Consider the following 24,881-nt stretch of genomic DNA (forward strand, 5'->3'; position numbering starts at 1 on the left):
TGAAGAAACACTGGATCCCATTTGCACCCAAACTGTAGCCAGGTGCCCAGCCCAGCAGTCCCATGAACAAGAAATACAGGTTTGTTGTTGGAAGTAATTCAGCATTATTGAAGTAAAAATTGACTATTACATGGATAAACAGCCTTGAATCCATTGCTATTCTTTATCAAATCCTGTCATTGATCTTATATTTGTTCCCAAGTCTCTTTTGTCTTACGAAATAGACCATTTCAGAAACATTTGAGGGAGGGTCATCTTGGTACCCTTCACCAATCCCACCCATTCCCAAAGGACACCACTATCATACCATACTCATGTTTGTTTTTAACATATGCTATACATTTGTATATCTATAAACATGGTGGAGTATTGTTCTATAGGTTGCAAAACTTTATATAAAAACCAATCTGTATGTATCCTCTGGGATTCACATACCACCACTCCCAACATCATATTCCAGATTTACCCATGTTATACATCAGCTCTAGTCCATTCACTTTAACTATTGTAACACCATCTGTATTTACTGCAATGTGTCTATTCTCTACAATGTTGAAAAGAACATTCTTAAAAAAAAAATTAAAAAAAAAAAGAAAAGAACATTCTTGTACACATTTTTTAGTATCTTGCTTTCCTTTAAGAGGAACTTCTGTTTCTCAGTGGAATCAGTGGACTAGGAATTGATGGCTGACTGAACTTCCACACATGCTATCTACCAGGTCAGTTTAATCAAGAGATGCAAGTATCTCTGCTCCAGACTCTTGCTGGAGATGCTGCCCAGGAGGAGCCCACAGTGCCCATGGTCTTCAGCACCTCAGATTTCCATCACTGGCTTCTGGCTGTGGGACCAGTGCCCTGAGATTTGCTGAGAACATCTCAATTCACTTTCTACTGCTCCTTGCACGTCTTACTCACCAATATGGTTCTTCACACTTTATCTTTTTTATCATTAAATAATTCTTAAGTTCCTGGTCAGGACTGAAATGTTGGCAAGAGAGTTAGAAACAGAGGAGCAAGTGAATGAAGACTCTGTTAATCGGCCTCTTTCTTCCTCACACAGCAATTTTTCTAACAGATGCAATTACATTTGAAAGCGGCAGAGAATGGAATCTTATGTTTTATTTCTTTATTCATCGTTTTACAAATGGGATTCACTGTAACAAGGAAATTGCCTTTGTGGTTCAGTTCTTCAGGCTGCAGTGCTCTGAGCTTCAGTTTTTACACCAGCTGCCACTGCTACCTTGTCTCTAGTGAATGAGGACCAGCCAGGGATGGAGAGTAAGAAACCAGGCAGAGTTCATTTAAATTCAATATATTTTTTATTCTTTGTAAATACAATGAGTACAACCTTTTAACTTCACAAATCAGTTAATTCCACTTTGTACAAGGAAAGTTTTACTCATCCTATAATAGTCCAAGTGCTGAATATTTTCCCTCAGTGCTAGTACCTAATAAATCAAAATGTGAAAAGTACAGCAGCTATTTTTAAATGTTTGTTTCTACACTTCCATAAGTAGAGATTCATACCAAAGGAGCAGCTTACAGTGTAGGACGAAGTGTGTGTGTGTGCATGTGCAGGCATTCAAAGCTTTACTAGAAACCAGTTTTCTGAAAGGCATTGAAGAGTCTCAGGCTGTTAGCAATGGATCAAGAAGCCTTTTAGCATCCATCTCCTTGAAATTCCTTCTGGTCTCATGTCTCTGTTCATTTACTATCTGGTGTGACTCACTGAAACATGAGTTTGGACCCCCACTGCCTTTGGTTTCAGCACTATGTTAATGGGACAGCGGTCTGCCTCACTCCATCACTCATCTCCACTTTATTTGGTTTTGCTGTTTTTATTCATCCTCCCTCGACTTGGGTTCTTTTAGTAAAGCTCTTCTAGTTTTGAGATGTTATCCAACCTGAAGTCGTGGTGAGAATCTCATTTTCGTCCACCAATTCCTTTGACAAGGTTGCCTGGCCTATGGTACTGAGAAGAAGGAGGAGGAGGAGAGTGGGGGAAGGGGAGAAGGAACGGGAGAGAGAAGGGAAGGGGGAGGAGGAGGAAGCAAGAAAGAGAAAGGAAAAAGATAGAGAAAAAGCAAATCTCACAGCATAAGCTACCCTTCACATATTAATTCAGTTCTGAAGGCCACTTTATGATGCAGTACAATAGAAGGGAAACTTTTGATAACACTTTTGATTTAAAACCTAAGCATTATTTTTAAAATAAATTCTTCAACATAAAATAGTTCTGAAGGCTGCTGTATGATGTTATACACAGAGCTATATTTGGTTACCCAACTTTATATGCTAAAAGGGAAAAGAAAGTTCTACTTATGTTTCAGCTATTGGTAGTTCAGCCTGATCTTCCAGGTAAGAGGCAGAATGGCATGGCCTGTGGCAACCCCAAATTCGGCCCCTTCCCAGGGCATGGCAGCAGTGAGTCCTCTCTGCTCAGGCGGTCCTTCTATACCCTTTTCCTTCCAGGCCGCCCTACCCTGGGTGAGGCAGCAGGTCAGAGCTACTGAAATCGTTTCGTGTCAGTTGACATTTCTTTTCTGAAGGCTACATATTCCCAGATTTATTCTTCCTGAAGGGTTTGTTAGTTGAGGTTTGTTCTCCATGGGTAGAAGTTCATCAGATACTGTCCCATCCTGAAAAGTGGGGACTTGGAGAGCTTAGATATCACTGGATTTGTACATATCTGAAAGCAGTCTTGTAATTGGCACATTGCCGATGGTTTTTTTGAAAAACACTTCCTCTATGGTTGATGGGCTAATAGAACGTAAAGCTGGCAAAAGTAACAGGAGTTTTCCAAAGCGACAAGGTTGAGTGGGGTATCTGGAATAGGAGAAGCCATGAAAGCAAGGTAAGATCCATCACGAACAGGCTTAATATCTGTCCTTGAACACACATCATCTTCAGCATAACTTCCTGACTGAGCCTCTTTAATAACATACTACAGGGTCCTATCCAGGCAGTACTGTCCCTATTCGGCAGGTGGAATAACAGGCACAGAGAACATAATGACGCTGCCAAAAGCACATGGTGACAGTCTCATCATTAGCACAGGGGTTGCATTTTATTTGGGAAAAAAAATTTTTTTAAGAAATACGGTACTCAGTTTAGACCAAATAATAAACTTAAGGTTGCTAGTATAGACACCAACCACTAGTACTGATGTAAAAACTAGTGATAACATCCACATTTTCTGATTCTCAAGACTCCTTCACCAGGCTATTTCCCTCAAATGAAATGGATTCTTTTTCCGAGCAATTATCCAAATTATTATTCAGGCACTATACTTAGTCACTCTCAGGAATAATTCCATCTTTATTACACTGCAAATTAAAGACTAAGCTCTGTTGCATGGCAGTGCCACCCAACTTTCATGTCAATGAAATTGGCATATAATTAAAGATGTGAGAAATTGCTGAACAATTTCCTCTCTTGATGTCCAACATATATCTGTACTCAGATGTACAAGTTCAATCTTCTGCTGCTTTTAGATGCCTGTAAGCCACCTCCTCACTGCAGCTCAGATGCTTCTTCAGTCTATAGCTTGGAATCAGGTTATCAATTCAGGAGGGCTCCATACACTGACACAAACCACTCAAAAGACTGACTCAGCCAGGTTCAACTCATGGCTGGCCACAAGTGCTAGAAACTGACAGATATCATATCCTACACAGGAGTTAGGTAACCGAAAATTGAGTTTAAATGCCCAATAACCCCACTGTGCAAACAGAGACCAGGGGAACAACTTTCATGCTTGTCTCTAAGTTTTGAGCACAAGAGAGTCCCTCTCTTCAACCTGATTCTAGGCTGACAATTCATTCTGGGCCTCTGAGGATCTCGTTTGGCTCTTTCACTGCCCGGCCAGACTACATTTAATGATCTGGAATGGACATGGTGGAGCCTCCCCACAGGAGAAAAACAACAACAACAACAACACATAAATCGCATTTGCTCTCCTTGCTGAAAGCATCTCCTATGTTTCCTGGAAAGTAGAGGAAGACCCATGTTTCCCTTTCACCTTGGCCACTTACTCTCTTCAACAACTCTGTTTCCTTTCCCAGGCAGGCAGAGGAGAGAAGCCCCCTGCAGTGGGTGGGAAGCAGTGATGGCCTAGACAAGCCCCCATCTTGTCTGCAGCAACCACTCCATGTGCTGACGTTTCCCCCAGTGAGAAAACACTGGGAAATAATGACAGAAAGGATAGCTTTTGGAGACTTCATAGACAATTAACTCTTGATTTTCTGTGAGTAGATTATCCACTCACCTACTCACCCACTTCTTTTATCTTCTAATTAGGAAGGGGCTGGTTAGTCAGTCAACACAAATTAAGTGTTTATTATATGTGGAGTACTGTACTACCCAGAAACAACAACCATGTGTATGTGTGTGTGAGACAGAGACAGAGAAAGAAAGAAAGAGGCTCTCTGACTGCTCAAAATTATTTTGTAGAATATCTAGGCCCCTGACTCCATCCATCAGCATACATAACTGGAAGTTTTCTTGTTTCAAGTGTAACTGTTCTGTGTCTGTCACAGATCCATGTATTTGATTGTCAGCTATATAGTTTATTATATATAACTAAATTGTTCATTATTATATATGGTTATTACACATAGTTATGTATAGTTTGTGTGAAATGCCAATTTCTAGCCCTCTCCTTATGTCCTAGATTATTAGAGAAATCACTTACAGGGCTGTAACAATTAGGTCAGTTTTCAGGTTTAACAATTAATGCACAATTAGCTCAGTTTGCAACATTAACTTTTCATTTAGATTTCAGATTCTTCTAGACAGAAAAGTGCTAGAGGAGAATGTTCACTGACTTGAAGGAGCTAAGAAGTAAGGTATAGTTAGTTTTGTCACATTTATGACTCTAGACATTAATATTAAATTATAGCTCTAGCTGATATCATGAAATACAAAGCTCATGTCAAAGTAGATGTGTTCCTTCCCTTAATAATTTCTTTGTTTTGAGGGTAAGGGAGAAGTAGTATACTCATCATTTTTCCAAAATAGACTTCTGTTAATTTGTGGTTTAATGCTCTTGTGCGTGCTAAATCACTTCAGTCATGTCTGACTCTGTGCAACTCTATAGACTGACTATAGCCCCCCCAGGCTCCTCTGTAATGGGATTCTCTAGGCAAGTATACTGGAGCAGATTGCCATGCCCTCCACGAGGGGGTCTTCCCGACGTAGGGATAGAACCTACTTCTGTTATATCTCCTGAATTGGCAGGCAGGTTCTTTACCACTAGTACCACCTGGAAAGCCCTTAACTCTCTCAAGTCATCCTAAAAGCAGCTCTCGAAATGTCAGGTTCTCTCAGACTCTCCTTACTCCCTCTCTGGCACCTCCCCTGGCACCTCTACCAGCCCTTTCTCTGGCTCCTGTTGGTCACCTTCTCCCCTGCTGGAATCCAAGGACCAGCTCACCTGTCTTCTCCACCCACCAGACTTTCCAGATTTTTTTCCTACTCCATCCAACTAGAATTCATCTCTCACTCCCCACTTTGCTTTTTCTCTTCCCTGGTCGATGAACACTTCTGCTTACTTCCTGCAATGATAATGGATAGTCCTTTCTCGTGTCCCACAGTGTTCATGAGCCACCCTACAAAAAGCAAGGGCTCAGCAAGGGCTGAATCAACACCTAGTGTCATATTCTTCCGGGGTGATGTTCTTTATGCCTTAAAGACTCTAAGTCAGAGGTCAGTTAGGTTATACAAGTTAGTTTTTTTTTTTTTTACAAGTTAGTTTTTAATGGGGAAAAAAGTGCCCAAATTATGTACTGCTCCATTTTATAATTCTGAACAAGTCTTAGGTGCTTACTATATACATTCTAAAATTTAATGTGGATTTTAAATTTAAAAGCCATGGGACTTTAGTTTGGAAAAACATATACATGCACTATCACACATCACAGTTTCAGTGATATTCCATGGACAGGGAACAGTTGTTGTTGTTTTTAAACTCACATTTTACAAATTTATTTGTTTATATACTCCCTCTACTTTCAGGGAAAATCACAACATGCTGGATTGTAAGGTACATGGTAAGCGCTCAATAGATACTGGTTGCTGTCAGCTACTAAAGATCTGCTATGAACCCTAAAGCTTTCAGGAATAGGAGTTCTGAATGTGACCTTCAACGACTCTGGGACAGGGAACAGTTTTACTTATTAGTATTCAAAAGGGGATTTATAAAGAAATAAGGTGATCTTTCCAGAAGTGGTATCATCCCAAATGAATACAGGTGACTCAGGGTTTCTCTGACTCCCTTTAGTAACGAAAGTATTAGTGCCCTCTACCCATTTGATATAGTTACTCCCAGCAGAGTGTCTGTGGGTGATGCTGAGATGATAGAGACAGGTTCCCATGGGCTTCCCTTCAAGATCAATCTAGAGAATAAAAAAGAATAGCAACTGTATTCTAACCTCAGATCTACTGCAGTCCTAACTTAGTAAACTAGCAAGGTTCCATTGCTCTTTTAAAAGCCTTGCTTTTTTCATATGAAAATGGAAACAGAAGGTCTACAGACCTTGTGGTGGATTTGCTTGTTTGGTGGGCCAGGAGGAGCACTGCCGGAACCCCAGTGACTGAGAGTTTCTACAGACAGCCGATGGGTGATACGCATTCACTTAGATGTGTTCAGCTATATTGATGGATCAACTTGTTCATCTGGGACAAGAGTAAGGTGTCTGGCAGTGCTTTCACTTTGATAACCTAATTTGATTTGCTTCTCTCCCCTACCCTTAGATATAGATGAGGGCGTAGATTCTAACTAAATTAACTAGCTTGGCAACAGGATAATTAGTCGCAGTGTTTGAACTGGCTTTCTACTGCCTGCTCACGCATTCACAATGGAAACAATTTTCTTAAGTACATGTTCAAGGCAAACAAGGGTCACCTGGTATGGATGTAGCTGTTGAGAGTTAGCTGAGCCTCGTCTTGAAGAGCGGCGATGGCGGCAGCATTCCGGAAACTTCTCAGTTCAGAACCACTGTGTGTAGGAACTAGAAATGAAGACCATGAAATTGTGAGAAGCAGCACAGGAATGCAGATGGGGAAAACACTCTCTGGAAGTGGATAGTCAACAAGCAGAAAAACATGCAGGTCCAATGGAGTCAGACTAAGAGTATCAGCTCTCTTGAAAGCCATCACCTCTCTTTCGGACTTGGAGACGGATGAGAGTCAGTACATCATGAGAAGCACTGGACTGGATGAAACAAAAGCTGGAATCAAGATTGCCAGGAGAAATATCAATAACCTCAGATATGCAGATGACACCACCCTTATGGCAGAAAGTGAAGAAGAACTAAAGAGCTTCATGATGAAAGTGAAAGAGGAGAGTGAAAAAGCTGGCTTAAAACTCAACATTCAGGCCTGGCCCGGTGCAGTGGCTGGTGGGCGGGCGGGCCGGGGGAGGTGGGGTGGTGCGAAAAAAAACAAAAAACAAAAAACTCAACATTCAGAAAACTAAGATCATGGCATTTGGCCCCATCACTTCATGGCAAATAGATGGGGAAGCAGTGGAAACAGTGAGAGACTTTATTTTGGGGGGCTCCAAAATCACTGGAGATGGTGACTGCAGCCATGAAATTAAAAGATGTTTACAACTTGGAAGAAAAGTTATGATCAACCTAGATAGCATATTAAAAAGCAGAGACATTACTTTGCCAACAAAGGTCCATCTAGTCAAAGCTATGGTTTTTCCAGTAGTCATGTATGGATGTGAGAGTTGGACTATGAAGAAAGCTGAGCGCCAAAGAATTGATGCTTTTGAACTGTATAGAGAAGACTCTTGAGAATCTCATGGACTGCAAGAAGATCCAGCTAGATCCAGCTAGACTGATTTCCAAAGAAATCAGTCCTGAATATTCATTGGAAGGACTGATGCTAAAGCTGAAACTCTAATACTTTGGCCACCTGATGTGAAGAACTGACTCATTTGAAAAGACCCTGATGCTGGGAAAGATTGAAGGTGGGAGGAGAAGGGGACGACAGGGGATGAGATGGTTGGATGGCATCACTGACTCAATGGACATGAGTTTGAGTGAGCTCTGGGAGTTGGTGATAGACAGGGAGACCTGGTGTACTGAAGTCCATGGGGTCACAAGGGTTCGTACACAACTGAGCAACTGAACTGAACTGAGTTAGTGAGATGGCAAAACTGGAAGAAGAGACAGCAGTTTGTATCTGCTTACCAGCTTTGAAAGTGACGATGCATTTTAGACAGGCAAATTCGGTAGCATCTAACCGGAGTTGTCTAAACCGCGCCACCACCTCTTGTAAAGCCTGTATTTCAGATATGATCTTGTTCAGCTTCTGGGAATCTGTGTTGTCACCATTCATGCCTAGAATAAAAATATGCAATAAATGCTCTAACATGAAGGCATTTTCATGATTTAATATTGATTTTTGACAAAATCCTGCATATCAATATCTATTCAATTGTCACTCTAAGATATCTGATTCTATGTAAACTGGCTATATTGTATGAAAGTTAATATAAAATCTTCTCTTGGATAATAACAAACACAGTAATTTGCATTTAAATAACAATGCAAGCAGTCATGAATATAACAAAACAACATTATTTGCATTTAAATATAGATTTATAAATGACAGGTATACTCTATTGTTCAGCAGGAATTTGTTATTCTTTACATGTTGTTCTTTTTTCAGTAATGTATTTTTATGGTAATTTCTACAACAAAGTCATTAAATTGTGCAATTCTTACCAGATACAGCCAGTAGAGTGTTAGCATCAACCGGAATGGCCCATTGTGCTATTCCTAGAACAAACAGTTCTCTCCAAGCATCTTCCAAAAGCATCAGCTGTCATACAATAGATGTATAATATAATATAGTGTGTAATTTATAAATTTATAAACAATTTCAATATGTAAATTTCTATCATTTTAAAAAGTGTTTTAAATGCCTGGTAGTTTTTCCTCTGAATATTTTAGCTTTCCCTTATTTTCTCATATTTTCCTTTTTAAAAGGTGTCTATACTTGCACATGCACTCGAGAGTCAGTCACTCCAATTTCCCCAATTTTGCTTCCCTTGGAAAAGGGTTTACCCTTCTTGTCCTTGCATCCATTTGTTCCTGACTACCTAGAAACTTCATGGGTGACCCAGGCCCTATGAAATGCCAACAACAAGTCAGCAGGCAGATTCCTCGCATAGAAAATGTTGATATTATCAGGGTTGAGGATTCCAGACTAAGCATGCTGATGTGGGCCCCCATCTCCCTGGAGGGTTGAGGGGGCTGGGCTGGGAGAGCGATCACTAATTCCCAAGAGGCATGCAGGGAAATCAGGGTGTAATTATGTTAATTGGGTTTTGCTGAGTTTACCTCATCTCACTGCCTGATTTTTCTGAGACTCATAAGTGGACAGCATCAAGGTGCTTGTCATTTTCATTCTATTGAAATGTGCTACTGAATATTTAAAATGAAAATCTGGCTCCTTTTCCAAATTAATATACTGGATTCCACTTCACTGCAGTTTGCTTGTTGAAGGGTTTCCACTGAAGGGCTAAGTGGCAGATAGTAAGTAAATTTTGTTTGGATTAAGGAGTCTACAAATACTTGTTTTGAGGAAAAATAGCCAACTTACAGACAGACAGACACACACACACAGAGCAAATGGTCAGAGTCTACAAGTAAATCTGGTCAAAGATAAAAACTAACCATCTTGAAAAATCTGTTTTTGAAAAATCTCTCCAAAACCAGTAATCCTGGATGATTTATGTGAGAGGATTTCCTTCTGAATGCTAAGAGCTGAATTGTGAAGGCTTGTAACCAAAATCACAATTAGACCGAAGGGTTTAATTTTCAAAATGCTTTATTTTCAGCTTTATTGCATTAAGTACAGAAAATAATACTTTCAAAATGCAAGGTAAACAATGTCTAATTCTAACCATGTCTGAAAGTCCAGGCCACAAAAGAAAGCATATCCCATGCTAGAAGATTAAATGTTTTGAGCACATTGCCAGGTCTCTCTGTAGGAAACATACTTCATATTAAGGGGCACTATTATGCTTTAATTAGGTATAAAATGAATTAAAGAAACAAATCCTTTGCTTTTGGAACTACTTATTAGCCTTTTGGGAAATTTGTCATTAATTTCCATGAATGTACTGGTAACAGCCAATTTTTGTGAATACTTCATTTTCTTTCTTTCCCTTAAGGATAGAAAATTATGGCAGAGGCCATTTATGATATTTCTAACAATAAAACTTCTGAGTTTTGGTATGACACAATTTTAACAGCACATAATTTTTTTCTCCCTCTTACTGTCATTTACAATCACAGGATTATGCACCAGACCTATTTGTTCACAAAATCTCTAAAAGCATTTAAAGAATCAAGGGAGCTGTGCAACACACCCTTTAATCCTTCATGCTGATACATCAGTGGCCAAAACTATGAGCATCATAATGAAAAATAAAAGCTGCAAATATAAAATGAGATTAGTTCTCAAAATCTAACCAGGGAATACTCTCATCACCTTCTATTTCTCTCAGTTCCAGTGTTCTTAAGAAAACACTGCTTTATTAACAATTTAAAAAATCATTAAGATTTATGATTTTTAAAATTTGTGATTAAATTTGATGTTCCAATTAAACTAAAAAAGAAAATGATCTTGTATATTTGTTTCTTGCAGATCATATCCAACTTTCCTGAAATAACACAATTACACTTCTTAGTAAGGATTCCATAGCTAGATATTTTGAAGCCATAGCAAGAAGCTAAGAAAAATCACTTTCTCACTGCTGTTAAGAATGGATGCCTGGCTCTGATTTATCCAAGTAGCATTTAGTTTCATAAGCCTAACAACTGTTGCTTCTTTCCCAACCCTCTTCCCCCAAGAGCTCAGTGCCCTTTTGGTCCTACCTGGTCTTGCAAAGATAGCGTGGAGAAAGCTGGCACACTCTTAGCCCACTTGATGCTCATAAATAGAAGCCTGGCAGCTGATTCACACACTGATTCTGTGGCCACTTCATAGAGATACATTGGGGTCCCATTCACTTCATGGGGATACTGGGTAGGGAAGAAAGAGAAAAATCAGGGAGTAAGGGAACAACAGCTCTGCAAGAAGAGCCACTGTTGAAGTTTTCTAATTAGACCAAGGAAGGAGACAGGAACACCTATAGAGTCTGGGAAATAATAATTATTGGGAGAGGCTCATTCCACTCTTTGGCGGCCTTTTCCATCAAGAGGGGCATGTGGCTTTTCTATCCTCTGCAGCAAATTTTCCTCAGGCTGAGCCTAGTGCCAGGCCTGTCTCCCAGTTTAGAGAAGAGCTTCTTGCATTTGAGTAAATAAAAATAGATGTGGAAAAAAGTATAAATTAATAGGCATCCCAAACACAAATATGCATATGAGTATTTTTAGAAAGGATTAGTATATTATGGAAATATTTCAATTAGACATCTTAATCATTCACAGAGCATTCCCATTCATAACTGACAACATATTCATAACACTACTTTCCCAAGCTTATTATACACATCAAGGGTAAGAAAGCAATATTAAATATTGTGCATGCGCCCAGGTGTTTGGCTTCCCTGCAGTGTGGGGCTGCAGCTGGCCTTTGTCTGGGGGAGATCTGGAGGCCTCTTGGCCTGGAGTGGGGAATCTGTGTAGGTAACAGCTGAAAGTCTGGAAGGTAGTCCCTAGGGGTACCTTTTGAGGTGGTTCTGGCTGTGGCCCTGCTAGGAGAGGCTCAGTCCTTGTATAAATTCATGTGACTCAGAAGTGGAGTGGGAAATGAAGCCAGGTTCTTCATACTGTCCTAACAGGGTGAGCTCCACATTTCTCTCTTGCATTAAGGACCTTGTCCAAGAGATTAGATCCCTGCAGTTGCAATTCAAGGTGCTCTTCTGCCAGCTGCAGGCAACTTCTTTCTTCTAAAAACAACTCAGCTCTTCTGTCCTTCAGGAACACTTTAGGCTGCTCTTTTAGTTCAGACAGGCTTTGACACTAGAGGTGTTTTCTAAAGGTGGAGGTTCCTGGGATCCACCTCAAATTTGCCCTAAGGGGGAATGGCCCTAGAAGTCCCCAGTTGTAGTCAGCTCAGAGAGTGACTTTACTACACACTGAAGCTTGAGCACCCCAGCTCAACAGGGGAGAGCGGGAGGTCGAGTGCTCCCCGCAGAGCTCGGCCAAGCATTGAGGACCCCTTCAGGTCTCTCTCCCTAAGTGTTGCTTGAGCTATCCCAGCTGAGAAAGAATGGGCGTGCCCCTCTCCGCCCTCCACTCAGAACGGCCTCGGGCCCAGCAAGGCCACTGACCTTGGGCGTGGGCTGAGCCAGGCTCACAAGTGTCTGGCGCTCCGGGGTGGCTGACACGGCGGCTAGCTCCAGGCCGTGGGGATCCAGCTGCGTGACCGCGGTGAAGAACGCCGGCGCGGGCAGTGCGGCGGAGGGGAAGTGCGCGGCTGCTCCGTTCTCTTCCTTGTGTCCACGGAAGTAGAGGGCCACCTGCTTGCGGATGGTGGACGTCCGAGGGCCCCGCTCGTGCTGCACGGCTGCAGAGACACAAAGACCGGCGCGCGCCCGAGATCAGAGACGTGGTCATCACACAGACGCTGCCGCGCTCTCCGGCCAACCAGGGCGTCTAGGCAGGCAAGGGCACCCGGGAGGTGAAGAGAAGCAGGGAGAAGGAACGTGAGGGTGGAGGGCGCTCTGAGACCGTCTAACCCGTACACTGTTTGCATAAGGAAGCTGAAGCCGAGAAAAGCATCCCGGCCCAAAGTGTCACACTAATGGCCGAGCCTCAGGCAAGACTACGTGTGTTCTATCTGTTCAGGGCTCCTCCGCGCCCAGGCAGGTTGCAGGGAGACCAGCGATCCTCTGGGCAGGAGTGGCTAGGTCTCGACCTCAATAGAGTGTAGAGGAAGCATTGCAGGAGACTAGCGTTAGATCCCTGGGTCGGGAACCCACTCCAGTATTCTTGCCTGGGAGATCCCATGGATAGAGGAGCCTGGCAGGACTACAGTCAATCCATGGCGTCGCAAAGAGCCATAAGACAGGATTGAGCCACTGGGCGCGCGTGTGCGCGCGCGCACACACACACACACACATGCGCGCACACACAGCGTCTCTGCACAGACTTTCCTCAATCAGTCCGACGACCACTCCGCCCACCTCCATCCCCCTCCCTACTTGGAAATACCACTTGGTCTTGGAGGGCCCGGGAGAAAAGAACCCGAGCCCGGGCCCGCCGGGGGATGGGATGAGGGAAAGCCCTCTCAGAATGTGCTGGAGGAAGGCAAGGGAGATGTGACAATTACCACCAACAGTTTAAACAAACAAATTAATTCGGGGCAATCTTCCGCTCCACGAGCTTGACAACTTGTCAATACACAAGTTCAACAGGTTGGACGCTCCCTCCTGCTTCCTGCGCCGCGGAGGACGTAACTTCCCCAGTGGGAGCTGTATGTACCTCAGGGGGATGCCACCCCACCCAGGCCTCCTTCACGGCAAAGCCCACTCCGCACCCAGTCCTGAGGCCCCGTTCCTCCCTCCTGGCCATGAGTCCCGCCTCCTTCCCGCTCCCTTCCCGGCCTGGGGCGCCCTGGCCAGGCCACCGCCGGCCACGCCCTTGGATTGCACTCTAAGCCCAAGAAGCACCCTGACTACCTAGTTCTTGCTGAGACTTCTGGGAGCTGAAGTCTAGCCTGGGACACCCACTAGTGTTACCTTTTCACTACAGCCCCTTTCTTTAGAACTGAGAGAAGCCCAGATCACCACAACATCCGTCCTGATTTTGTGATCTTGGTGAGTCTACAAACAAGGGCTAGACATTCTGCCTGTTCATGTCTCTGCCCTTCCTCCTTCAACCAGTCTCCTAGTCCATAGGATATTCTCTTCCAGAGACATCCAGACAGCAAGACCCTGTGGGAGGCTAACAGGCTTAAAACTGGCCACAAAAGGGCTGCCAGGAGACGTGAGAAGAGAAATCTGGATGGGAGATCAGAAACGTCACAAGTGTGTCCCCAGCAGAGTGGGGGCCTCAGGAACGCTAGCTTCGTGGGGATGGTTGTGAGGTGCAAGGGCCCCATGAAGGCATTGGCCTTACCCTGGGGAGTTCAGTGGGGTGGGGCTGGGACTCAAGCCGGGAGATGACTAAAGATGACTAAGGCCAATTCCCAGAGTCTGGAAAGAAACGCTCAGGAGATGATTTACATGCATAGGAGTGCCATTATTTTCTGTATACATAATTTACTTACTACTCAACCAACATAAGATGAACTAAGAATAAGTAGATTACCATCTTTGTTCATGTTGACTTCCAAACACTTCTTCAGCCGACACGCCCTGCACTGGTTTCTGTGAGTCTTGTCCACCGGGCAGCCTCCCTGAAACAAAGCGCAGGTGGTCAGCGGCCCCAAGGGCCTTTAGAGTGGGGACTAGAAGCCGGCGCTGGGCGGAGGAAAACGCGTGGAAGCCGAGTACGGACCCGGCCAAAGACCGCGAAGCGGCAAGCCTGGGTCCGCTAATCGCGAGGGCCTTGGGCACCCGCAGGGCCAGGGGGAGAAAGGGCTAGGATTCTCAGAGCTACTTCAACAAAACCAGTCCCTGACCCTATGAAGGAAAGTCCTGCTCCAAGCAGGTGAAGAGTCAGAGCGACTGGACTGCCAGACCCCGCTGTGCGGGGAGGAGCTCACGAGGGGGAACTTCCGCCAGGCGCAGTGGTGGTGGAGCAGGGGCGAGACTTTTCAGGACCGAAGACAGCGACCTGCCCGGGTGGAGTGAGGCTTCAGAGCTGTGTACCGAGCCGGCTTGCCTGCCCGGATCCCTGCCACATCCCTCTCCCGCGAACTATTCTTTCCGCTTTCAGCTCTTGAGTCTACCTCTTTCTGTCACTCTCTGGGTGAGCCCATTTATCTGTCAGATAAATATTTCATTATTCTCCACTCTCCTGTTTCCTCTCTTGTCTACGTGTTCGAAGCCATCCTTATAACCAGCAGGTTGAGAGTTGTTTTATAGACTACCCTCATCCCAGATTCATAGAAACACAGCCAATCCTGGAAGGTGAGGCAGAAGCCAGAGTGGTTAGGAGTGCAAGGCTTACAGATGTGAGGGTGGGAAGGGAAGAGCCCAAGGCCTGGACAAATTCTAGAAATGTCCACAATGTAAATATGGCCTGGAAGATACTGTGATGGACTATCTGAAAAAATGATAATATGGACTGAGAATATTAGCATGATATCTGAAAAAATAGAGGTAACTGCTGCCTTAGAAATATTTATCTGAGACGCATGAGAAAATAAATGTTTTATCCAGTGAAATTTTCTGGGAAAATATTGGCCATTAAAAGAGGAAAGTACAGAGAAAATTTCTAATGAAATTTATTCAATGTTAGGTGTTATTACTGAGGGAACATATATATAGATACATAAAGAGTCATATCTACACAGTAAATACATAAGAAGTTTTGGTGCTCTCCTCTGTTTTTATTACATGCTACTGTTACATTTACAGTGGGAAGAAAGATAATAAAATAAATGTATTTTTATTTTGTTCCATAACCTTAAAATTCATATACTCTGAATTTGGAGTAAGCATATTTTTCTGAAATACCCCTTAGGAAAAAATTACACACTCAAACCACAGTTTTATGAGATCATACCCCTCTGATTTGAAATATGTTGATTTATTCAAAATAAAGGTAGAGCAGAAGTTCATAACAATTTCTAAACATTCTCATTACTGTTAATGATGAATTGGAATGCTCTTTACCTAATCTTAGAATAAAAGAGAAAACGGAAATAATTTTTTTTCCTAACTGAATTCTTCTGGGCATCTTTGCTGGCTAGTAGCTCAATGTAAAGAAGTTTAAATAGCTCAGTGTAATTAAATGCAATCATATGTCTATCCTCAAATGTTATCCTTCTAGTATTCTGATAAACATACTAATGCAAAATAGAAGCTTACGTTAGTTCTTACGAGTGCCTTCAAATCAGATCAACTGTATATAAATATCTGGAGCCTGAGAGAAAGATGCATACCTCAGTTTGGGCCATTTATTTTCTGTGCAAGAAGAGGACCACCATGCCTGATGAGTCTATTATCACTCCTTTACAAGCACTTGGACTGACATCAATATGTTTGAGTTGACAGCCAACCCCTTTGAAAATATCAAGCATAACATCTGAGATTTTGATTCCCCAATTCTGTGCGTTGCATAAAAGATAAAGTAGAGGCCTGCTCAAATCTGATGACCCACAGTAATCCCATATTCCTGTGGAGCTACTGGTATACCGTCCTGGGTATATATAACATGATGTTCAAATGGTGACATGAGAAACTGATACAGAATTATGGACTTAATTAAACAGGTAATAGGGCTGGAGAGTTCAAAATAACTTATCCAAATGCAGTATCTTCTTGTTCTTGTTTCTGTTGATAATCCAAATCTATCAGAACTTGGCATGAGCAGACTTAGCTTTCAGAAAAAGATAAACAATTCACTAGCAGCAAGCAATATATGTGTAAGTATATCATAGACATTAATACATATACTAATTAGTGAAAATGTTTTTACCATTTTGGTAACCAAAGGATGACTTCTGACCACTGCACTCTCCAGGATCTTCTTGGGAGTGGAGATGGTCATTCTATACTTAGGATCTGTATGCCTGGCCAAGGAGAAGGCCAAGAAAGTGTGGGACCAAAAGGCTGATCTTCTGAGCTGGAAACTGAGTCAGGGGGAGGGGTCTGCTCACTCTTTCTGGGAGTTTTAGCTCACACTTAGCCCATGCCGCTACTCCTATGTCTCTTTGAGACAGTTCCTGCTCAAGACCAAAACAGAATCAACCAGGCACCTCTTCTAAGCAGAGAAGGAGAAGATATGGGAACCATGGAAAGGCCGCCAGTTACTCCTTCCTTGGGCACCTTCTCTTCTTGCTCACTCTGTCCTTTTCTGACAAGGCTCAACTAACTTTACAAGGGTGCTGAAGGCCCACTGCCCACTGCCAAGCAGCCCTGCTTCTTTGAGACTGAAAGGGCACAGTTCTTCATTCAGCACATCCTGTCTGTCCCAACTGGCCAATACTCACTTTGCATCTCAACCTTGACTGAGATGCCCTGTGCGATTCACTTCTGCCCTGAGACCCAGGTCACAGCATTGAGCTTGAGTGCTGCTAAAAATGGCGGTGGGGTGGTAGGCAACATAAAACAGCCCTTTCACCTGCCTGCACTTGTGGTTTAGATTCTAAATTTCCTTAGATCCCCTGGGCTGGCTTTATAGTCAGAGTATGGGCCTTATCCAGTGTAGGAATGTGTCAGAGGATTTAGAAAAAAAGGGCGGGGTAGGGGATTGACAGAGGACATAAAGAGGCCCTGGGATTTCAGCTTCCTCCTTCAAACTCAGCTCTCTTCCCTTACCTCTTCCCACCTTTCCCAAGCAGAAGCACCACTGAGAGCTGAGGCAGGAAGGAGGGGAGAGGGCAGGAGTGGTCAGGGCCTGGTCTCTCCCTAGCAGTTTGGAAACTCAGAGGAGGCCTTGGCACAAACAAAGGAAGGGGAGGTGGCAGAGGGGAGCCGGGCAGCTCAGCCCTGCTAAGGTACCTGGTTTCCAGATTTGCAGACATACGTCCTATTCCTTCGGATACTTCGTTTGAAAAACCCCGAGCAGCCGTCGCAGGCGTAGACCCCGTAGTGTTTCCCCGAGCTTCGGTCGCCACACACTTTACAAGGAATATCTAAAATACGGCCTGAAATCGCAGGAAAGACAAGGAAGGGGTGGGGGTGTGTGTGGAAGGGGTGAGAGAGAGAGGAGGGCGGAGAAGAAGGAGGAAAGGGGAGAGGGAGAGAGAGATGCTAAGCAATCTGACCTCCGAAGGGATTAGCACCGAAGCTGCGGTAAAAGCAAATAATGAAGTGATTTTATAGCCAAACTTTTTTTCCTTGAGCAAGTGTCAGTTTCCTACAATGAGCATTATTCATGCACCACTACATGTATTTGGGTCTCCTCTAATCGCCGAGACCCATTTTAGAATAAAAGATTACAGCAGGCCGGGGCGGCAGCGCGGCCCGCTGCTGCCTTTCTGCTCCGCGAAAAGTTTGGCCGCCTCCCTCCCTTGCTCTTGCATTTAACAGAGAAAGTTGTTAGTGAGCGCGCGAGGAGACAAACTTGAAATGTAAAAGGGAAAAGAAGAAAAACAAACACGGCTGGAACCAGGGATGGCAGCTGGAAGGCAATCGAGGTTTCGCTGAGCTGCCGGGCGGTGGTTATTATTAGGATTATTATTGTAATGCTAATACTAGGATTATTAATGATAATAAGGGTAGTGGTAATTGCCCAACTTTCACTTTACCTATTTAAAATAATGCTTGATGGATCGCTATTGACAATTTCTTTCAGGAAAAAAAAAATTTTTTTTTTCTCCTCAAAGTAACTAGTACCGAGCTAGGCAAGTAGGGGGAGAGTGTTGTAAGTATGTTGATTTCCTGGCAAGTTAGGGTGGGACAGCACCCCCTCCACTCCCCAGGGTCTTCCTACTTGAAGTCCTATCTCCTCACACTAGATCCTGCATGGGGTCCCTTACTCCCGCTTTTTCACCGCTGTCTGAGGCTGATTTTTAAAAGCCATCTGACTGGTTTCTCTTGACTGCCCTCCAGCCCCAATGGCCTTGACAGTCGCTTGACTCAAGGGAAATCTTCTTGGAATCCCCTCAAGTCTAGGATGACCGCGGAGCCCCGAGGACTGTTCTGGAGAGGGTAAAATTCAAAAACTCAGAAGGAAAGGGACTACATTTCCATAGGGCTCAAGGGTCCAGCAAGACTGAAGCGGTTCATAGAGACTTAGAAATCCTTCCTCCCACAAACAAAAGGAGTAAATAAAAGGTTAACTTAATTAATACTCTGATAATGATGATGGTGATAGTCAACAATACTACTTAATAATTAACTTCTTTACATTTAATTTTTCCTTTGCTACCGCTTTGAAGGCCTCTAGTCTGGGCCCGGGCGGCCTCCGGCTTGGTCTGGGTGAAGCTGGCAGCTGGTACCGGGAGCACTTGGGTTGGGGACCACTGGGGTGATGGGAGGCCAGGGCGAGGACAACTGGGCCAGGGGAGTAAAGGAAGCGTGGGCGCAGTGCGGGGAAGACACGAGGCCTCAGGGTGGAAACTTGCTAGTGGATTCCAAGGCGTCCAGTGGGCGAGCACCTCCGAGCGCGGCCTTGGAGGAGCTGCAGGGGGTGGGGGCGGGGAGAACGCGGGCGGCAGGGTTGGGGAGGGGGGTTTGGTAACCACCAGGCTCGGCCCGGGCAATTACAACCCCGCCATAGCACCTGCCTATAGAGCCACCAGTGACCCGTCAAAAAGAGTAGCATGGGAATTCGGATGGCGACAAAGGCCGGCGGGGGAGGCGCGCGGCGCGGTGACCACCGCCTCGGCGCCCCCTCTCCCACAGGGTGGGAGGAGAGGTTGTCCTGGGGGGAGGAGGGAGTTGGAGAGAGCCAGGGGAGGTCACCTCGGGTCTTGTCCCTCACCCCTTCGGGCCTGTCACTGCGCCCAAGGGAACTCAACAGCCGCCCAGCAGCCGCCCTCACTCTGGAAAGCTGTAAACTTGGTCTCCATGTTTTGCAGCCATACTCCTCTGCACAACACGCTGCCTCTGGCTAAGCTGGGGTCCGTATTTGGGGGTCCAGTCATCTTGTCACCCTCTCTACCCTCCTCTTCCCGGCGGCACTTTTGATGATGCCAAGATAAGCGCGAGGGAGGAGCCGCGGTGAGGGTTCTCTTTCCCGCTTCCCATCCAGAAAGGAGGCCAGGGACAGGCATCTCTGGAGAACCCCGATGCGGTGGAGGAAGGACCAGAGGTGCGGGCCACACCTTCGGCCTCTGGGGGCGGGGCTCCTCGCTCCTCTGCCCCCGGGGCCAGCCGGCGCGCCAGGTCGGCCCTGTCCCTGCGCAGACCTCCAGGCCGCGGCTCCCGGGGCACAGCAGAAGCCGGCCCACCAGTCTGGGGCGGAGCACAGGAGGGAGGACGAGAAAATTCCGAGGCAGAGCGAGTGTGCGCCTCAGACTCCGCCACCCAGCCACGTTAAGGTGACTTGGGTCACGAGACAAGCTGGTTAACCCCGTTGCAAAGCTCCTCTCATTTAGCAAGTCGAGCGAGCTCCGACGTGAGGCAGGCGGGAGTTTCCTGAGGCTGGAAAACCGTTCTTAACTTCCCTCGCCAGGGGGTCCCCTCGGGGCTTTTTGTGTGTCATAATTGCCTAAAGATATATGGCAGCTTCGATTACTGTAATTACCATCAGAGGCTGTTGAAAGAAGTTAGTCTGGGCTGCAGGGGTGACTGGCCGGGGTCTTGTTACCACCCAGGCGGGGCTCCCGGGTGACATCGCTCTGCTCTCCAGCTGTGAGAATCCGAGCGAGGCTGGGGTTGCAGACCTCGCAGCCTGGCTCGGGTCTGACCTCGCCCGCTGCGAGCCGACCTCCTCGCTCCCGGGGCTCGAGGGCTGCAAGCCTTGGTCTGGCTGCCGCCACCGGTCTGGAGAAGGCCTGCATGCCGCGGCGCCGCGGGCGGGGGCTGCTGTCCTGCGGCCCTGAGAAACCTCTGCGGAGACGTCCGGACCAGTGTCGGCCTCGAGGTTTAGGAGGCCCAGCTTAGGCTCTTGGGAAGCTGGAAAACTCCAAAGTTTCCCCAGTGGGAAAACTTTCCCCTCTGCCTTTTCCCCTAAAAGTCCGAAGGGTCCGCCTGCATCCTAGGCCATCTGCTGCCATGCGGGCGCAGTCCCCAGCGAACCCAGTTCGCGCCCGCCCCTTCTCTCACTTTCGAGGCCTCACTTTTCAAGGCCCCTCAACCCCGGCGACCCTGCACCCTAAGTGGGCAAGGCGCCTTACTTCCAGGGAAAGAGCCAAGGGCCTGTCACAGGGCCAAGCAAGCACACCGAAGGGCCTGTCACAGGGCAAGCAAGCACACCGAGGCCTGCCTAGGACTGTCGGCTTCGGTTTTTGCAATGGAGGCTCGGAATGCACCAGGAAAGCTTTCCTCCTGAGCCTCCTGGGAAGGACAGTCATACGCCAGAACATGGGCCACCCAAAAAATATGCGAGTTCGCCTCCTTTCTCAGAAGAGTCGGACAGCCAGGGTCAGGTAGGCCCGAGGCAAACTGGAAACGTCAGTCCTCCACCAGGGTCGGCTCTGATTCCGGCGGCATCTAAGATTCCTTCTCTCCTCTCTCTGCCTTAGTTCCAAACATTTCTCATTTTTTTCTTTTAGTTCACGTTCATTTTAATCTTTAAAATGGCAGCGCCCAAAACCAAAACAAACGGACAAAGTGAAAACACAACTCACTTCTTGGGAGGGCGGGGAAGAATTGCATCCCACTCAAGTGGGACTTCATTATCAGTCCTCAGAAGTATCTCGGACTCTCCCAACTTTCAAAGACTCGGGACAATAAGGGAGAGTGAGGGGAGGGAGTGTTTGAGGAAATCACAAGCGCCATAAATGCTATAAGCGAAAACCAAGGGCGGCGAGAGCACTTTGGGATGTGGGGACTTCAGCAGCGGCCACCTCCAGCCGTGGGGCCCTGAAAACCGCAGCGCCAGGCAACCGGATGGCGGGAACTGAAACGCCCCCACAGAGATCCAGCATTTCGGCCGCGCCGGCCCAGTGCCTGCTCTGCCCTGCGCATTCTCGGGTTCCGCAAACACGGTGGACGCAAAAACCCTTGTACATACACTCAGCCCTGCACTTGAGCGTCTAGGGGCGATTAGAGATCGGCGGCGACTTGGTATCCCAAGGGAGAGCCTCCAGCTAAGCAAGTTTAAGGAAGGAGAGAAGCGCGCGAAGGGAACAGGCCGCACTCTCCTGCCTCTGCCGAACTCCCGCTCGAAAAGTCCTTGGGATTAGGGATTTGGTCCTCGCCTTGCTAGAGCGGTTCGCCATACTTTAAATTCCCCAGTTATGACCTACGCGGATTTAGGATTAAGGAAAATGTGACTTTTAAATTGTTTCTGCTTCCCAATTTACAGGATTATTTGAAATAGCTAGAAACGGGGTGCAAAGCATTCCATTCAAAATCCGCTTTGCGCAGAGTTGCTTTTGCGCCCTGGAGCTCGGAGTTTGGAGTGAGCGTGTTATTGTGCTGCCGCCTGGGGCTGCGGCCTAGTTCCCGCCCCCGCCGACTCCCCCTACACCCCCACTTCCCACCTGGCGGCTAAGTGGAGGCAACTCGAGAGGGACTGGTGGGCTGCCTGGGTCGCAACCTTCCCACCATACCAGAGAGAAGTGGGGGGTGGGGGTGGGGGGGTCAAGCAATGCAGAGGTAACGAAATTGTTCATCCCTCCCCACGAAAGGCACTGACTCATAGTATACAGGGAGCTGGGCCAAAGCGCACACACCTCTGGAATCCCTCTCCCGGGCTCGGAGCCTCGGAGAGCCGGGCTGGACCTCCCTGGCCACCCCGCGCGCCCGCCCCAGCCTGCGCGCCGGAGCCCCACTGCGGCCCGATAGGTACCCACTTGTTGATCCGGCCGGCTTGCTCATGCTGGCGGTGCCGGGGCGGAGCGGTTGGTGGGCGCTGCCCGAGTCCCGGCCGGCAACGCCCGCTTCGCCGCCGGGCGCCGCCGCTCTCCAGCCGCCCTCCAGCCTGGGAGGCTCCGGGGCCGGACAGGTGGGTGTCGGTTGCGCGCTGCGCTGCTCTCTGGGCGCTCAGAATTCGTTCCACAGTGGAAATTTAAGCATCCTTAAGTTTCTTCCCGTCTCTTGCAAAACCGCAGCCGCTGGGAATGTTGCTTGGTATGAACACGCGCATGTACGGACAAATGGATAGACGGACAGGCAGACCGAGGGAGAAGGGAGGACAGGCAAGAGAGGGCTATTGAAGAACAGAGATGGAGACACGAAAATGGTCTTTCTACGGAGCAAAAAAAGGGCAAACCCCTCTCTTTCACCGTTCCTGTCTCTCAGTCTTCAATTTCTCCCTCTATATTAGGCATATGCAGAGTGTGGGCAGATCGCTACAGACCGCTGCTCTTTTACAGAAAGAAGGGAAACGCACAACCGCAGTCTCAGGCAGATGGGCTCCGCGCTGCCCAAATCCGAGCGCGGAGTGGGAAAACTAGATTGCTGGGAAGTCTTCCGAGGGAAAAGGCGGCCAGCTCCCGTTATCAGGGGAGAGCCGAGCACGCAGCGTCAGAGGGTCCCCGAAGTTCATTACCCCGTGACTTTGTGCCTGTCGCTGCGGACTGGGTCCCCTGTAATATCTCCAGAAGCGCTCTGACAGGCAGCCGCGGGGAGGGGAATAGGGCGTCCCTGGCCCACTTAGCTTTTCCCCCAACTCCTGGCGGGGTCTGACGTCAGCCATGTGCGGGGAGGGGATGGAAAGAGGGAGGGGGTTAAATGCTAATGATATTAATGAACCTCCAAGCGGCTCCCAAAGAAAATGCAGGCGCTCTCGGAGCTGAGGAGTTAAGTGTGAATATGGAAGTGTGGCTCTATGCGGGTGCTTCGGTGAAGATGGTGCTGCTCTTGTAGTAAAAAATGAATTATTATTATTATATTCATGGCAAGGGGGAAGGGGAGGGGAGCCGGAGCTTTCTCAAAACGCTTTCCTCCTTCTCTCCAGAGGGCCAGACAGATTCGTGGAAGAACTGGGTGGCTGTGTGTTTGTGTGTGATTATGCACGCCGGATATGGCCATGTGAGTTGGTTCATTCTTGGTCCCGTGCCCCTTCTGTTGGGTAAAACTTGGATCTGGTCCGAGGTGAGTAATTATTCATTTTGCAACTATCTACGGAAAGTTATCTGCGAGGACGCTGTGTGCGGACTTGGGGCCTGGGATGGGGTTTGCTGGAGGCTCCGAGTTCCCGTGGCCTTCGCGTTGTCTATTTGGGCACCAGCCGCCGGGAGGGTGCTGCCGGCTTGCAGAAGTAAAGCCCATCCCGAGCAGGGCGAAGCTATTTCGCCTCCATTATTTTTGCATTTGCACGGCGGGAGGGTAGAGCTGCTTCCCTCCTTCAGCTAGTCCCCAGCGGACTTCGCTGGCCGGCCCCTCCCCTCAGGGTTCGGGGATTCTGGAGAGCTCCCTCCCCCGCCTTAGTCCCCCACTCCTCCTGCCTGCCTTCCCGCGATTCTTGTGCTCTCTCGTGCCCTGGTTCCTGTTCTGCGCCGGGAGAGCGCACGCCTAGAGAGTGATCCCCGAGCTCTAAGAGATTAATTCTTATTTAAGCTCTCCCAGCAGCTTGAACTTGTCGAACAAGAGTTTGCCAGCCTCACCTCCTGGCGTGGGCTTGGCCGAAGGTCAAGGGTCACACCTTCTGCTCTCTGGCCCTCAGCGCACGCTCTGGGGGAGATGAACAGATACTAGTACTCCGCAATTCTATCCGCCCGCTCCGGATCCCACTTTCTCCAGGCTTTCGATCTGAGTATGTGTGTGCAAGTGTTTGCGTCCCGTCCTCTCCTCCCTTCCCCGCCCCGCCCCCGGCCTCTGGAGGGAGCAGCAGTTCCTCGGCCCCGGAGGCTCAGGGGCGCTGGCTGTGCGCCCCTGTTTGCTGCCACAGCACGTGACCGCAACTTTCCGCAGAGGCCTGGGCTGGGCCTGGAGCCCCCGCCCGTGTACGCCTCGCGGTGCTAGTGCTGCGCAGCAAGCAGGACCCGGGTCTGGGGATCCCCAGAAAGAGCAAGAATTATACCTCCTCTGTTTTTCGAAGTGGAAGATCAGGGAAATGAGATACAAAACCATAATCCTGAGGGTGGTTTAGGAGACAGGACAGTAAGTCAACATTTTTGACAATCAAGTTGGGCAGACTTGTGCTCAGCTGGCCCTGCCCGAGTAGTACAAACTCAAACTCCGCGCCTAGAAAAAGAAATGATTTCCCGGCGGCGTTTCAGAAACGCAGTTACTATCCCAGGCT

At 47.2% G+C, this 24,881-nt stretch overlaps 1 protein-coding gene across 2 annotated transcripts; it reads right to left on the minus strand.

Moving 5' to 3' along the window:
• Positions 1-1,300: 1,300 nt before the first annotated feature.
• Positions 1,301-24,457, minus strand: NR2E1 (nuclear receptor subfamily 2 group E member 1). Of its 2 annotated transcripts, none has more exons than XM_061427655.1 (9): positions 22,489-24,440; positions 17,582-17,727; positions 14,280-14,367; positions 12,299-12,534; positions 10,899-11,045; positions 8,739-8,835; positions 8,202-8,351; positions 6,905-7,010; positions 1,301-2,826 (listed from the first exon to the last, which is right to left on the minus strand). In XM_061427655.1, exons 1-9 carry the CDS (start codon positions 22,511-22,513, stop codon positions 2,664-2,666), a joined length of 1,158 nt encoding a protein of 385 aa, XP_061283639.1. In that variant the 5' UTR covers positions 22,514-24,440; the 3' UTR covers positions 1,301-2,663. The 2 variants fall into 2 exon arrangements, with proteins under 2 accessions (XP_061283639.1, XP_061283640.1); XM_061427656.1 differs by lacking the exon at positions 1,301-2,826 and adding an exon at positions 2,833-6,395 and having other exon boundaries at positions 22,489-24,457.
• Between the last annotated feature and the right edge of the window lie 424 nt (positions 24,458-24,881).

The sequence above is a fragment of the Bos javanicus genome, chromosome 9 (genome assembly GCF_032452875.1).
Source record: "Bos javanicus breed banteng chromosome 9, ARS-OSU_banteng_1.0, whole genome shotgun sequence".
Lineage (NCBI taxonomy): Eukaryota > Metazoa > Chordata > Mammalia > Artiodactyla > Bovidae > Bos > Bos javanicus.